Source organism: Vigna umbellata, chromosome 10, assembly GCF_029865625.1.
Source record: "Vigna umbellata cultivar VRB3 chromosome 10, Vumbellata_1.0, whole genome shotgun sequence".
In the NCBI taxonomy this organism is placed as follows: domain Eukaryota; kingdom Viridiplantae; phylum Streptophyta; class Magnoliopsida; order Fabales; family Fabaceae; genus Vigna; species Vigna umbellata.
This window is the reverse complement of record NC_142174.1, coordinates 9,489,299-9,505,402: the sequence shown is the minus strand read 5'-3', so window position 1 is coordinate 9,505,402 and position 16,104 is coordinate 9,489,299. Positions and strand designations below refer to the sequence as shown.

The following is a 16,104-nucleotide window of genomic DNA, read 5'->3' as shown; positions in this document are numbered from 1 at the left end:
TAGTGGATGGTAAAGTGTGTCACGAGTGTCATCTATTATAAAAATTTCATCTATTACAAAATTTCATTTATTTTTATTTAATTTCAATGTTTAATTTTAAATTAATATATTAAAACATTTTTAAAATTAGTTTTGACTCATCAAATATTTATTTCATATTACTTTGATCATAAAGATAAACGTGTAATATTCTATTTTTATTTATTTTTTATTTATCATATCCATCAAATCTTTTACCACTTTCTTTTCAAACTCATTTACTTTCACTTTTCAATTCTTCAAAATAAACAAAACGGCAATCCTTTCTTTATCCTCTATTCATTTTCCTTTAATTTATCTTCCAATATAAATAATATATATATATATATATTCTCTTAAATCCTTTTATTTATCTTCCAATTCCAAACGTAAATAAAAAGAACATGTCTTGAGTCTTAGGGAGAAAATTTGAAAGAAGAAGTTAAATGTATCAAATTAAAATAAAGGGTAATAATATCACGAGACTCAAAACTATTTTATCTATACTTTTTTAATTGAAATAAAATTATTGCGTTACTCTTCTTAAATAAAAAATTATTTATTACTTATTTCACTCATAATTCATTTACGCGTACTTTTTATTAGAAAATATCTTTTACATATAATTAAATGGTATCCCGTTGTTAAACTACACGTTTTTTTCTTTTTTCTATAATCACTTTACACTCGTTATTCTATTTTATTTTTCAACAATAAAAAAATTATTTTTTAATTACAGTATTTTTCTCACAAAAAGGTTGTCAGTGTTAAAAAATATAATCTTGCTTCAAATTAAAGGAAATAGTACAAATTTAAAGTAAGTAGGATACGTGAATAAGGATAAGTGTGTGGTGGGGGCTTGAGATTTGAACTTGTTTCTGTCGTAGGATAACGTGAAAAAAATGAAAAAGCAGTTATTGTCTCCAAACACGTTTAAAATATTTATGTGTCGAAACGTTTTGTTTTCAAGGACAACAGTGAGTCCACGTTCAATATTTAACTCCGTGTTGAAACAATGACGTTAAACCATGCACACTATAAAGATAGCCTCTTAGCAGACATTCTTGCAACCAAACACAACTCTCTCTCTCTCATTCCTCACTCAAACAGAAAGAACATAATATTGTTATGGCCTGCAAACTGCAAGGGACACTCATCAGCTGCCATTCCAGAACTACCAAGTTCGTAGATCAGAAAGACCGCGCTGCCTCTGTGGTGCCTCAAGCTCTGCTCACTCACCAAACTAAGCTCCCTCACTTCAACATTACCTACGTCCCCTCTCCAACACCCTCCATGAACAAAATTCCTTTCCAAACTTCCCAGACCAAGGAACTTCCCATCTCTACCTCGGGAAAGTTCGGTAGGTTTGGAGGCAAATTTGTTCCCGAAACAATTGTAGCCTCTTTGACCAACCTCGAAGCTGAGTTCAAAAAATCCATGGCCGACGATGCCTTTCAGGTTAATTAATCACCCAAGTTCATCGAATTAACTGTTAATGATTGCTTGATGTTAATACAGAACAATTGAAAGCCATTTATTAAAACCTTAAATGGTTATTCCCACAGGCAGAGCTAGCGGAGGCGTTAAGAGACTATGCTGGGAGAGAAACACCTCTGTATCACGCGAAGCGATTGTCTGAGTATTATAAGAGCACGAACAACGGGAAAGGACCTGATATATACTTAAAGAGAGAAGATCTCAACCACGGTGGCTCTCACAAGATGAACAACGCTCTTGCTCAAGCCATGATTGCTAAACGGATGGGTTGCAAAAGCGTCGTCACCGCCACTGGCTCTGGACAACACGGCCTTGCAACGGCTGCAGCATGCGCAAAACTCGCTTTGGAGTGCACGGTTTTCATGGCCGCCAAAGACATCGAAAGACAGTATTCGAACGTGCGGTTGATGAAGCTGCTGGGAGCTCAGGTATAAACCGTATTCTATTTTTTTAAGAAACACGTGCGGGTGAAAAGAAGCGATTACTGATGGATGGTTTGTGGATGCGTAGGTGGAAGCAGTGGATGGAGGGTTCAGAGATGCAGCATCGGATGCGTTTCGGTGTTGGGTGGGGGATTTGGAGAATAAATACCACCTGTCGGGTTCGGCGGTGGGACCACACCCATGCCCGAGCATGGTTCGGGAGTTTCAGTCGGTGATAGGGAAAGAAACGAGGATGCAAGCGTTGGAAAAGTGGGGAGGGAAGCCAGATGTTCTGGTGGCTTGCGTGGGAACAGGATCAAACGCTTTGGGTCTGTTTCACGAGTTTGTAGGAGATGAAGATGTAAGGTTGATTGGAGTCGAAGGTGGAGGTTTGGGACTCGACAGTGGCAAACATTCTTCGACGTTGACCAAAGGAGAAGTTGGCGTCTACCATGGAGCCATCAGCTATTTACTACAGGACGAACACGGCCAGATTATCCATCCACATTCCATTGCTGCTGGGTCAGTATAATTAATTATTTAATATTTGATATCTTTCCCTGGTCAGAAACACTGAGCTTAAATATTTGATATGAAATTGCAGTATGGAATATCCAGGAGTTGGTCCAGAGTTAAGCTTTTTGAAAGAAAGTGGGAGAGCTGAATTCTTTGCTGCAACCGACGAAGAAGCTCTTGACGGTACTAGTTTCGCTTCTTACTATTTGAGTTGTGAAAAACATAATACGAGGGTTATTGATTAACTGATTAACTGATATAACGTGCAGCTTACGAAAATTTATGCAAATTAGAGGGAATATTTCCATCCCTGGAGGCGGCACATGCATTGGGTATCTTAGATAAATTGGCTCCCACACTCTGCGATGGTACTAAAGTGGTTGTGAACTGTAGTGGTCGTGGTGATAAAGATGCTGCTATAGTCTTCAATCGCCGACTCTTGGACAAACAATCATAGAATCAGTAGCAGTCACCTCAGTTACCAAACTATTGTTTCTACTTAAGCTCAATACCACCTTAACTAAGGCTATACCAAAAATATACATATGCGCATACATTGGTATAGCCTAGGAAATGGTCGTAAATAATTATTTTCAGACCATTCATATCATCATATGTTTATTTATTATAGTAAAAGGGTCTAAACGAAAAAGAGATCAGATCTTTGCTAAGATTTCTTGTAAATCAATTCAGAAAGTCGTAAATCCATTTCTTCCTTAGAAAATGAATAATGGCAATAATTGTATTCTAGGACCCGACATGATTCTAGATTTGTTAAATAAATTAATAGAATTTGGTTGTATATTGTTGTCTTCTTCTCGTTTCTCTCTCTCTCTCTAATATACAATGAAAAGGAGATCTTATCTTTGTAAAGAAATGATAATACATCATTACTGTTCAAGGACCAGACGTACCACTAAATTTGTTAAATAAGTATTGTTCATTCTATCAGTATGACCCTGAAAAGTCTCCTCAAAATGTACGATACCATGGTCGTCCTCAAGTAATGCTGGTATACTTGAAGTACCAGTGGTCTCTTATGTTCTCGTGTCTGATTCTTTAGTATAACTTTCAGCATTGCTTTCTTGACTTAGCTGTAATATCTGTTCTTAAAATTCACTTATTGCCCATAAAATTGTGAAGACCTTGAGTGCAAGCAGTTGATGCTTAAAATCTGACAGTTTGCCAAGGCTCATACGAATGACTGATTGTGACCTGACTTCCAAGTGAAGAAAGTTTGTCTGGCACTATCAGTATGCCTTAAGCATCACATTTCTTTGGATTCTAACATGTTTCACATATAACATTCCAAAGTATGCTTAAGCTGCATGATAGAATTTTTTGTGCCTGTGACTTTACCATCTATTTTTTCAAGGTAGACAAAATATTTATCATCTGTGACTTTGGATTTAATAAAGAGGATGTTTTTTCATAGTGATGCGATTGTTCTTACATTTATATTTCATATTTGGAAGGGATGACATTCTGGCATTTTAAGCTGATTTAATCAAGAGATTAGACGTGTTTGGAACATCCTTAGGTGCAGCATCAAGAGTTCCACATGGATGCAAACGTAGTGATTCTATGAATACCAACTCAGAGAATTACAGAAATATAGGAAATTTAGCCAAGAAAAATCACGAACTAAATGAGATCAATTATTAAAAAGATGTTCACAACGGTAACAATTATCTTACTACATAACAGCTAATTAATCTGAAAAACTAACTCCTTCCAGGTGCCTATTACACCATTTAACCACTAACAAGTTCATAACATGCATCAAATAGTGATATGGTTTACATAGAGTTAAAACTGTAAGTCAATATCAGATATAATATGAAAACAGTGAATATATGAATCATGAATGGGCTCATAAAGTTAGCTAGGACAAGTATTTCAAAGGAATCTTGCGCAGCAGCTTCCTGTGTTCTTTATTCTTTGTCAAATAAGAATTGCAGTAACGTAAGCTTCCAGTAGCAGTGTAATGTTTTCTCCAGTATTATTTCCATAGTTCGACTTCCCGTCTTGATAAGGAGTAGCAAAAAGTCTTATTTGTGACTTGTTTGTGCATGTCAAAATGAGTAGATGAACTGTTCAAGTCACGGGCTGTGCACCATTATTCCAAGCATTGCGCATATGTAGTTGATCCATTTTTTGGAGTCGGTTTTCTTGCAAAAAGCTAACACCAGACCATATCCCACGGATTAATAAGATGCTTACAAACACTACACTTCCAAGCGTGCATAACACCTGCGTTGAATTATACATCAGTACCTAAATATTTAAGTATACTGCAAAGCCAAAAGCTTAAGAGTTCACAACAAGAAATGCATCTATTTTTCACTCCTTGGTCCATGCCGAATATCAACTGGAAAAATCATCACCCTAAGATTATAACAAAGTTTAATTACTTAAACACCAGACCTTGTACTTAAACATTTTTTATGCTTTAATCTATACACTTAGAAATTACTCGCTTTACTACTTATCCATACACTTCTTTTAGCTCGTTTTAGTCTTTGCACAGTCGAAAACAGTTTAAAAACATGTGTATGAATTAAAACTAGCAGTTTTTAGATGTTGAAATTCAAACAAAGATTATGCAAGTAGTAATTAAACCTTTTAATCAAATACTGCTGCATAACCTACTGCTACATTTTAGACATCAATTTTGAAGATATATCTGAAACATAGGCGTCCCACCTACGCGCCCAGTCATTTTTCCTAGAAAGAAAACTGTTCCAAAACAGGACACGGTTCATTTAACTCGAGTCATTTGCATCCCTTGTTACTTTAAGACCATGTCATTGATTTTAATCACAGAAACACCCTTTCCACAGGGGCACAAGGCTGCACAAGACCCTGCCTAGACGAACCCCGTGAACTAGGACAACCCCTCTGTACCTGGATCCCATCGTTACTGAGTCTCATGTTCTATGCAGCTTTGGACAGCAGTAGCCTAAAAATTATGTAGAACCATTTTCTACTCAGTAACAAAAAGCTTAGCTAAACAGATTGAACTAAGTATAGAATGTCAAAATCCATTTCTAAAAGAATGCAGTCCTCCACAATCAATCATCGTTAAATACCCAAAAAGTTAGAAGACAACAAAATTCTAGAAATGGCATTCAGTAATGATTTTAACAATGTTAATGCCCATCATAAATAAATGAAAACGGTACCTGAAGAAACGCCTTCAAAATCCACAGGAAGGTCAGCAACAGCGTCCCATTCACAGAAAACCCGACCTGTATTAAAAGAGATGTTAAATTTCATCCCCCCAAAAAAAATCCAGACTTGCAGAATCGCGATATAATTGGCAGAAGAAGAGATTAAGTAGCCCAACCAAATGGGTGGAGATGGGGAAAGGGAGAACGGATCGAACTGCTTTCCTTGTTCTCTTTGACACCTTCTTGAAGACATTCTGAACGAACCTCACCAGTAGATCCAGACTCCGATCCTCATCGTTTTCGTCGTCCTCGTCGTCGCTCCTTGGATGCATCCACTTGCGAGGATCATGGACCAAAGTCCTGCGACTCTGAAACAAATTGGACTATTATCACAAAGAACAGAACGGAGAGGAAAATGGAATCGATGAAAAACGAACCTTAAATAGAGAGAAGTTGGAGACGCGTTGACTAGGAAATGAAGCGTGGTGAGTGCAGAGGATGATCGGGTATGCAGGAAGGTCAGAATTAAGGGTAAGAGAACCAAATAATGGGACACCACCAGATTTAACCGTCACTGCAGAGAATGACATAATTAACTTCACCCCTATACTCTAACAATAACAACGACAACACTGTCGTGATTGTCCTTCTATTTATATATATATACTTGAGTGAGTATGTTTGAAGTAAAGCATTTCTTGTACAAAACTTTCTCCTTGTACCATACTTTATTATTATTCAAACAAAATTTAATCTTTCATCAATGTAATAAGAAGAATTAGGAGTAGAAGTGATTTTTGGGAGCTCGTGATTTGCAATTCAACGTTTAAATGGCAGCTATAATTACAATTAGCCATCTTGAATTCTTGATTATGATTACACGACAAAGAAACACAGTTCTATATTCTGGAGAATATGTTGAACGAAGATCACACTACATAATTTCGTATACCTACATAAAATTATTACATTTACATGTCACCCCTGAAAAATGGACCACTGAGGAATGATGAGGAGAATGTGCCGCCGCCATTGGGGAAAAGTGTGAGGAAACAGATGAGGCCAAGGATGACGCCCCAAGCGTATCTGCTTTCTCCTAGAGGGGTGATTTCGTCTTTTGCGGGTATTTCCTCTCCACCCCGAAAGAAGGTTGCAAACAATCCCCATGCCAGGCACAGAACACTGCCACTGAGGCCACCAATACCGAGTAACAATGAAGTGGCAAAAGATAAGAGAGTAGCAGTGTTTCTTCCAAACATGGCTTGAGCAATGCGTCCTCCTTCTAGCCTCCCACATGGCAACAAGTTCAAAGAAGTCACCACCATCCCTGCATAACCATCAAATTCAAATTGTCTAGCCATTGATTCAACTGTAACTTCGAGCCAACACAAGGGCTCAAATTTGTCACGGCAAAACTTGTAAAAAAGACAATGGTGGTCATCTAATGCAGATATATAGTAAGATTACAAATAATTGCTATTTTCCCAAGAAAAAGAAATTCATTAACCATCCAATGTACCATATTCATGACCTTAAGTAATTTTAACAAATGCCATTTAGCCTGGACATTATATAAATTTTAGATCTTAGGTTGTAAAGAATGTAGAGTTGCACTGTTTATTGTCAAAACGGAGGTATAATGATAGAAATCTCAACAAACCCACCTAAAAGCCCAGCAAATGCAAGCGGATCAACAGGAACTCCAACACCTTCCACGGCATAAGGTAGTACATTTCCAAGATCGTCTGTGTAAGGTCCAATAACGTATTGGATGAAAGAAAGCAAAGGGTTGTTATAGAAAAATTGAGGCCGTATGTACCTGAAATAAACAGTAAGCTATAATCATAAGTAATGTTCGCCAAGCATGTTAGCAGCTTACATGGCCAATATCAGACAACGATTTCTGTTGTTCTTGCTTTATTGTTGTACATTTTAATGTATAAAACTTCTATGGCCAATTCTACAACCCCGATATATCTTTGTAAAGGCTTATTAAATTTTTTTGGCGATGACTAATACCATTTTCAACTTATATACTCTAATTCATTTTTCAAAACATGTATTTCTTGTCCATGCATGATAGGCCTATTGCGTAGATCATAAGTTTATGGTTCTGACAAATTATGTTCACTTAAATTTATGTTTCCTTTCCTTTTCTTGACCAAAGAAAAAGAATTAATAGGAAAGAGATAGCTGCGCTTCTAGAGAAGATAACATATGCAGCACTCACAATGCATTATCACCCCCATTAAAGCTTCCATCAGCCACAAACGCAGCAATAGCAAGCAGTAATGAAGTTAAATATGCACTAGCAGTACGGGCTACAGGAATGTCAAAAAGGGCTTTCTTGTTTGGGAGTAGAGATTCATAATTGTTTATCACTCCCAAGCAGCCAGTCCAATTTGATGGCACCAGGAAGGAAGGGCTAAGCTTAACACCATAACGGGCTGCTGTTACCCTGGTAGTTATCTGCATAATGAAGAAAAATACAATCAGTCAGCCAGGAAACAAATTGAATGTCAAAGATGGCTATCGTGCATGCAATACAGTTGAAAAAAAAGTGGCCAGGTAAAATCTCCAACATAATATAATATACATGAATAAACCAATGTATCAATCTGGTGTTGGAGATTGTCTGTTTAACCACTGAAATCATCAAAAAGAGGAAACTGACGAGCTACTGTCACAACGTCCCTTGCAGATAATACTGTCTATCCAGTAAACAACAACGCCATGTGGCAATAAAACTATTTCAAATTTTCTTTAGGCTTTATGTGTGAGTTTCTTGCTTGTAAGAAGATAAACAAGCTACTTATCAATTAGAGGATTATCAGTAAGGGAATAGTAAGTCGTAATCAGAACATGATGAAATGTGGAATAAACAACCACGTTTAGTGGAAATTCTGAAATATAACATACCTCTGAAACTCCCAGAATAAATAAGAAGCCACCAAATAGAGGCACAACATTAGCCACATAGTCATCGACTGTAGCATCAGGTTTAAGGAAGAAGCCACTCATCAGAGCAACTGTTCCAAAGGTAGTAACAGCTAATAAAATTGCACTAAAATAGCCCAAAGGAGTACTCAGCTTAGTTGACTCAAATTGGAGATCCATTTCTGCTTTGGGTTGTACCACACAAGCCTGAAACAATACCATGACTTTTATCAATTGGCCCTCTAGCAAAGCATCTTTGCAGCATTTTCTTTATCATCCGAGCAAGTGAAAAAAAAAAAACAACATACAAAGCCAGAACGATGATGATAGTAAAGGAGCATAGATTGTCACATTAATGCATGGAATGAATCGATTGTTAGTGACATGAGCGGGTGATGTGCGCAATTAACTGAAAAGAAGTGTCAAATTAATGATTCAGAGCACTGTGAGGTCTAAGTATTTTCCTCAGAAGTTTCCTTCATTCCTTAATTTACAGGATTGAAGTGATCCATCGAGTACTTTAGCAATTAAAGCATGTCTAACACCACGTAACAGTGTCGGTCCACGCTCTAGATTGCAAAACTCGCGAAGAAACCAAGAATTTAAAAATATTTAAACAAACGATGGGATAGTACTTACCTGTTTGGTAATGTCATTTGCTTTTTCTTCCATGAACCAGACGACGACATCTCGTCCTGCTGCATCGGAGAGCTTTTTCTCTAACTTGGGAATGACCTCATCGATGGGTTTCCTTAAATTGCCAATGAAAATGCCTCCATCTCCAAATCTTCGAACATCGGTTGCAAAGAAGGTGTCAAACCCAAAGCAACTCTTTAACTGCATAAAGCCAAAGTAAACTAAATATAACGAGTAGGTACTCATCATTCATGTGCAGGTAGTAGCATAACATAGTACTATCGATTCGTTTTAAAAAAAACAAATGAAATGAATACGAATTAGCGAATGATAAGGTGACCTGGTTAAGATCAAGAGCCTTGAAAGTCTCCTCAGCCTTTTGCAGCATCTCCTTTTCCCTGAGCAGGTTGTCACGAACTAAGGTGTTGAAAAGGCCCAAAAGGGGGTTAGAGTCGGTGGTTTCCCTGTCAAGTTGCTTGAGCTTTCTATCAGCTCTCTTCTTCTCAAGCTTTATGGCGGCCTCGATGGAAGGGTTGCCCATGAACTTCTTAAACTCCTCGTCGGTCTTCCAGTCCATTTCCTGTTGGGTGTCAGAATCGGCATCCGAATCAGACAGAGAACCAGAATCATGGTCCACGTCGTTTTCAGGAGCAACGGAAACCGTGGCAGTAGAGGAGGAGTCAGTTTGTTGGTCGTCTTTGACGGAGGAGCCGGCGCTGGTGAGGGAAGTGCGTTTGGAGCAGAAAGAAAAAGAGAGACGGGTGTGGGTGTTGGAATGTAGTGGGAAAGTGCAGATGGTCCTGCTGCTGGTGTTTATGCTTGTGTTGGCGTTGTTGAGAAGAGCAGTGGAGGAAAGAGCAGAAAGAGTTGCCATTGGCACTGCCATTGGAATGGAAGAGACGAAGATGCTCTGTGTTTCTGTGTTTCTGTGTTTCTGTGAGTAGACATCTGTGAGTTGTTGTGATTTTGAGCGATGCCGAAGTTCATTCCAGAAGCCTGGAGAAGTTGAGTGACTACTTGAAAGCGAAAGACTAGGCGACCCCACACTTTCACTTCCAGCATGCTCTGTTCTCTTCTTTGGATTTTGTGGGACACGACATCACACGCTGTCCTCGTATTATTTATTTATTTATGGGATACGGATAACATCCTCTTTCTTATGCTGCCACCTGGTGCCTCCTTTTGTCATTTTCCCCTTCAACCTTACAAATGTACCGTTCAGGTTTTCGATTACGACAGTGAATCACAGTTCAACCTTTATCCAATTAATCACATGCTATTTTTAGGAGTTTTAATCAATGGTAAGGCATCAGTCCAATCTCTGCTTTAGGAAAAAAATAAATGATTTTCTAATCTTCTCGAAAATAAGAGTTAACAAGAACAATCTATTTATGCTTATTTGTCTTTTAATGTTGAGTGTCAGTTTCTTATTCCACTCACGTCTTATTAGTGCTTTTATTCTATTAGTGATGTGTTTCCTTCTATTTTAGTGTTGACCCATCAAATATATCGTAATTTGAACTACATTCTGCAACGTGAATTTCCAGCAACAGGGCAATCCTTAATATCTCAATGTTTATACATTCAACAGTGATGCTAAAACTAAACCAAGCAAAGTACAGTTCCAGTGAACATGGGCATGGCGTTGTTAAAAGAAATCAATTATTTCGCTTACAATGTCATCCGTGATTGAATCTCCTATCTCCATGCTTATCTCCAAATTTAAGATTTGGAAGCTTTTCCACTCTTCTGATATCACACAGGACTCTGCATGCAGCAGGTGCCTGATCCTTTTAGCTTCTCTGTATTGTTTCTCCAACACGTTAAAATGCTCGTGCATGATACTCTGAAACCCCTCAGCTTCTGCAACTGCTTTGCTTGACACACTTTTACCTTCATTTTCATGAAACCCTTTGTCTTTTTCTACACGGTCAAACCGTAGCTGCTCCCTCTTTGCCAGGCTCCTTCTGTTTCTTCCGCACAAAGAAGCCGTCTCAACCATCTCCTGTAGTTTGTCTTTTTTTGCACGTCTCAATTTCAAAATATTTGAGCTCGCCGCTAGCTTTCTTACATAGTCTCTAACAAGTTTCTGGGACAAAGTTGGAACAGCTGTTACCTGCTCATCTGAACTTTTTAAGTGGCACACTGTTCCATCACAACCCAAATAATGCAAGTTAAAAATTAAAATCAATGCATACGTGCTAATACTGTTCTCCCCTTCTGGTTTTAGTGAAAGTGTCCAACCTGCATTTGGTAATGATGCTTTCCATTTTGGTCCTCTGCTACACTGCTGGCTATTCTCCTTTGACCTTATCCAATATGGTTTGGTTCCTGCGTCAACCTGTTGGCTTAATGAGCGAGTTTGCTTAAAGACGGTAATGGAATTGTGCTTGCATGTATATAATATATAAAACGCGATCGAGTAAAAAGAATCGATTGCTTACCTCTGATCTTTTTAATTTGGGGAGTGTGAATGTCTGAAACATATTCGCCGGCAAAACCTTGCGGTGAGGAGCATCATTTTTAGTAAAATGATGAGACACAGCCAATGTTTTCAGTGAACTTGTTTGTTGAGTTGGCTGAGTGTGTGCTGTTAAATATTCATGCACATAATACAGATCATTGTTGTCCTCTTCTACCCAGTTTGAGAACTGGCTGTCTTCTGTGGGAATGAACTTGTATAGTAGTGATCTCAGTATCCCTGTAGCATGTAATAGCCGTTTCCTTATCTTGTGTAAATCATACTTGATGGAGGATTTCAGATTCTTGGCTGAATAAAGGTGGTGAATGTTGGTACTCTCATAGCTGAGGTTGTTGTTGAACATGTAACTTCTTTCGATGAGGTAACTCTGCAACGAAAAAGGCTCTTGGTGATGTTGGAGGTGTTCTTTTAGCTGTTTTGTAGATTGTTGGCCAGAAGTGTCCATTGAAAGGAGTACTGAGTAGGACCTCGTGAATATGAATGATAGTTTTTTGGTAGCAGGAATGGAAGCTAATAGAAGGTGGTTGTATATGACAATGGAGGGAGGAGCGTTAGTGGGAGAGTAAAGCAAGAGGTTGGTGGAGTGGGGAAGAGGAATTTAAGCAAAGGAAATAGTTTATTTGACCGGGGAACCAGAAAGCTAAAGCTTGGTAACATAGCAATCAATTGGTGGTGCCAACATGTTTAGTGTATGCGATCTCTTGATTGCTTTGCTTTGTTGAAGCTTATGCGTTGCACATATACTATAGGACATTCTGATTCCAATGGCTTTCTTTCCCTTTTTCTGTACAGGATGTTATGGTTTCGTATATGAGGAAGGCTCTATCATTCTGTCATGTCCTTGTCTATTTCCTTTTATGAATCAGAATATTTTTGGACTATTATATAAAATTGAGCATGTGGGTGGGTCTTGCAATTGGTAATAGCCGTATTACTTTATTCCTTTGGCCAAAGCAAAGCAGAACTAATCAGGAATACATTGTTTTCTGACTTGTTAAAGGAGAATTTAGCCTTCAAAGGAGGGCAAAGTTGGTCTGTCCATTGTACAATAAGCAAGCTCACGTCCTTTTAAAATATAAAATTATGTAAACAAACATGATTTGAATCATATACTCAGAGGTTAACTAAATCCATTTTTGTGTGTAAGAAAGTTAAAGTGAGAGGTGAGATTGAGTGCACTAATCGTTGATGCTTCAGCTAAGGGCGTCTTAATAGTGAGTGAATCATGGTAGTGGCGCCTCTTGTAAACGTTGAACTATAAGTTGGGTTCTTGCACGCGTTTCTTCTCGAATCTCCATTATCTAATTGCTTGGTTCAATTAATTAGTCTGCTTTTTGTCCAAACCTGATTCTTTACAGCAATGAATGTGTCTGAAATCCAGATTCATAATCATAAAGAACTGCCTGCACTCACAGGAATTGGAAAATGTGATTACCAGATCGTAAAAACTATATAAATTAAGAAAATAAATCTAATTAATGGAATAAAGTTTACCCTTGATTTTCCAATATAATGAAAATATCGATACTGTTAAAATAGGTCATTTTGCTTAATCAGGTTGGTCACTTGACTAATTATAAAAAAAAATTTAGGTTTAATGTCTCGGTAGGTCCCTATTTTTGGCGTGAATCTCAAATAGGTCCCTTTTCTTTTCGGCGTATCAATTGGGTCCCCATTTTTGTAAAATTGTAACAATTAAAGACCTACCGTCAAATTGGACAAACGGCCGTTTAATTGTTTATTACGTGGCATGGGCAGTGTTTTCACTAATCACAGCTGGCATTAAAAAAGAGTTTCAATTAAAAAGTATGAGGTTAAATCAGCTTTAGTGAGAGGACATAGCAGGAAAATTGATTATGATTCACATCTCACAGTCACTTTCTATCAAACACCTTCTCTTCAACCTCGCCATGTTTATCATCCCAAACCCCACATAACAAATCTCACCCCTTTCTATTTTTCAGCACAGATGTATCCACCCCTCGTCACACAAACCTCGTCTTCTCTCTTCATTCTTTCCACTCTACACAATCTCAATTTTCCAAAACCATGGCACTTTCTTCTGCAACTGCTTCCTCCAGATTCATACTTTCCCCACCTGCATCATCTACAGTTTCTTCCATTCCCTCACCCAGTTCAATGCTGGACTGAGAAATAAAATTACCACTACTTTCTTCAGCCATCATTAACAAAATCGAGCCCAAGCCAAATCAGGATTTCGAACCTCTAAAGGAGTCACGCGTCAGTGACGGTGGTTGGGAACTGAAGCTGCACCGGCGCGAGCGGAATTGAACCACGGAGGCACTAGAGGCGGCCCGATTTGAAGCAGCGGCGGCGTGGCGACTGGATCCGAAGCAGCGCTGGTGGCGGTTGCTGGCGTTGGTCGCGTGTAGCACTGGCAAATCTGAGCCACGTGCGGAGAAAGAAGAAGCGTCGCGACCGTCTTGATCCTGGTGACGAGCGGCGGCATGGGCAACGTCCTGGGTGGTCGGCGTCAGCCTCGCGCTCGAAGAATAGAAGACAGCGGCGCCGCGGTCGGTCGTGGTTCCGATGGCGCCTGAGGTCACCATCGACGCCGAGACCGGTAGAGGTCGTCCCCTTTTTGCGGTGGCTGTGTGGGCAGAGGTAAGTGTCTCTGGATTTCTCTCGTTCAGAAGAGAAGATGGAGTCTTCTGCAGATACATCTGTGCCTTTAATTTTTTTCAAATTTCCTAAGTGGCTTAGCGATCTCGCATGACATCGAATCGCGAATCTGCACCGCGATCTCGCACGAGGAAGCAGAAGCACTTGGACGATCTGGTTACCTAAATGGCTCAGCTGAGAAAGGAGAATCAACAGATACTGAAGCTGAGAAAGGAGAATCGCGAATCTCGCGAATCTGCACCGTCTAACATAATCAATTTTCCCACTATGCCCTCTCATTAAAGCTAATTTAACCTCATACTTTTTAATTGAAACTCTTTTTTAATGCCAGCTGTGATTACTGAAAACACTGCCCATGCCACGTAATAAACAATTAAACGGTTGTTTGTCCAATTTGACGGTAGGCCTTTAATTGTTACAATTTTACAAAAATGGAGACCCAATTGAGACGCCGAAAAGAAAAGGGACCTATTTGAAATTCACGCCAAAAATAGGGACCTACCGAGACATTAAACCAAAAATTTAATCCGCCCACGGGTTAAATCATGACTCATTTAATAAGTCTTCTTTAATAAAAGAATTTCAATTTATTTTAGAATTCAAATCTAAATAAATAAATAAAAATAACATTCAAATATAATCTAAAATCAAATTCAAAAAATAAATAAATAAATTTATAATATTAATTATTTTTATATTATTTATCTATTTTTATATCTGAATGAATTAAGTACCAGGAGTCATATCATATTTCACCTGATTTTTATTTGGTTATTTTATACTCTCACTCGTTTTATTGATTGTTTTTAGGTGTAAACTCTCGATTGATCTTCAATTTTGTATGATAATCTCAATTGGGTCTCCACTTTTGCAAGTATCTCAATTGTGTCATATTTTAGCTGATGTGTTTATGCTGATGTGGATTGTTTAATTAGATGGAATTTTTATTTAAATTAAAAAATTATGACATGGCAAAATTTGTGGTTTATGTTAAAATACTATGTTAGGGATTGAAAAGGGTCAGAAAATGAAAGAGTGAATTGAAAAGGGAATTAGGGATCTGGACATTAACCACCGAACGTTCATCATCAAGTCAGACCATGGGCCTCCCTGCCGGCCGCCAGTCACGGTCGGAGCTTCGCCAGCGACAATCTTTCTCTGCCTCTCTGTCTCTCCCTTTCTCTCTCCGAAGTACAGATTTTCTATTATCAACAACACAAAAATGCTAAAAAACATGTAACTCAACAATATCAATCTCAATATTGAGTTTCTTAGAAAATTATCACAAACATAAAACACTTCATCCTTTTTAATTGTCTACCGCCAGACCATCAATAATAAGAACAATATTTACTCCCAAAAGCTCCGAAGATGAGCCACGCAGAATCAGGATGACAGAGCCACCGCGCCAACCGCGTGTCCCATGTAACATTCCACGATGCCTCTCCCTTCAGGTAGTGGTTAGTCCGAATTGAAATCGCAATCACCTGCGAAACACCACAAAACCCAGTTTTCATCAGCGCCTTCATCAACCATCTCCTTCAACATCATCGCGCCTCATCCCAAATTAGAAACAGAAAGCCCCAAATCTGAGTTTGAATCAGACCATCGCGAAGACCAATCACCTTCATTGTTGGTGACGTTGCGCGGTGACCGGCGGCGAGCTTGGCGGCGACCGATGGCGCTGGTGGCACCCTGGCTCACGCCTCGCGACGACCGAGCTCGCACAAGAGGCAATTGACGGAGGAACGAGAGAGCTTCTCTCTCACGCGCGAAGAGA

The 16,104-nt window shown here is 38.8% G+C and overlaps 4 protein-coding genes across 4 annotated transcripts; 1 reads left to right on the top strand and 3 right to left on the bottom strand.

Annotated features, from left to right (window-relative positions):
* The first annotated feature begins 1,078 nt into the window (after positions 1-1,078).
* On the top strand, positions 1,079-3,255 carry LOC148191830 (tryptophan synthase beta chain 1-like). The gene is made up of 5 exons (XM_088100096.1): positions 1,079-1,476; positions 1,584-1,943; positions 2,026-2,459; positions 2,542-2,636; positions 2,723-3,255. Exons 1-5 carry the CDS (start codon positions 1,147-1,149, stop codon positions 2,908-2,910), a joined length of 1,407 nt encoding a protein of 468 aa, XP_087956222.1. The 5' UTR covers positions 1,079-1,146; the 3' UTR covers positions 2,911-3,255.
* Positions 3,256-4,088: 833 nt separating this feature from the next.
* Positions 4,089-6,352, bottom strand: LOC124820277 (uncharacterized). The gene is made up of 4 exons (XM_088100897.1): positions 6,064-6,352; positions 5,803-5,994; positions 5,639-5,704; positions 4,089-4,706 (listed from the first exon to the last, which is right to left on the bottom strand). Exons 1-4 carry the CDS (start codon positions 6,214-6,216, stop codon positions 4,551-4,553), a joined length of 567 nt encoding a protein of 188 aa, XP_087957023.1. The 5' UTR covers positions 6,217-6,352; the 3' UTR covers positions 4,089-4,550.
* Positions 6,353-6,420: 68 nt separating this feature from the next.
* Positions 6,421-10,161, bottom strand: LOC124820255 (putative zinc metallopeptidase EGY3, chloroplastic). Its single transcript, XM_047291920.2, has 6 exons — positions 9,540-10,161; positions 9,203-9,400; positions 8,546-8,770; positions 7,857-8,095; positions 7,291-7,445; positions 6,421-6,953 (listed from the first exon to the last, which is right to left on the bottom strand). Exons 1-6 carry the CDS (start codon positions 10,083-10,085, stop codon positions 6,598-6,600), a joined length of 1,719 nt encoding a protein of 572 aa, XP_047147876.2. The 5' UTR covers positions 10,086-10,161; the 3' UTR covers positions 6,421-6,597.
* Positions 10,162-10,745: 584 nt separating this feature from the next.
* Positions 10,746-15,031, bottom strand: LOC148191829 (uncharacterized). The gene is made up of 3 exons (XM_088100072.1): positions 11,644-15,031; positions 11,444-11,540; positions 10,746-11,344 (listed from the first exon to the last, which is right to left on the bottom strand). The coding sequence occupies exons 1-3, from the start codon at positions 12,124-12,126 to the stop codon at positions 10,848-10,850; spliced, it is 1,077 nt and encodes a 358-aa protein (XP_087956198.1). The 5' UTR covers positions 12,127-15,031; the 3' UTR covers positions 10,746-10,847.
* Between the last annotated feature and the right edge of the window lie 1,073 nt (positions 15,032-16,104).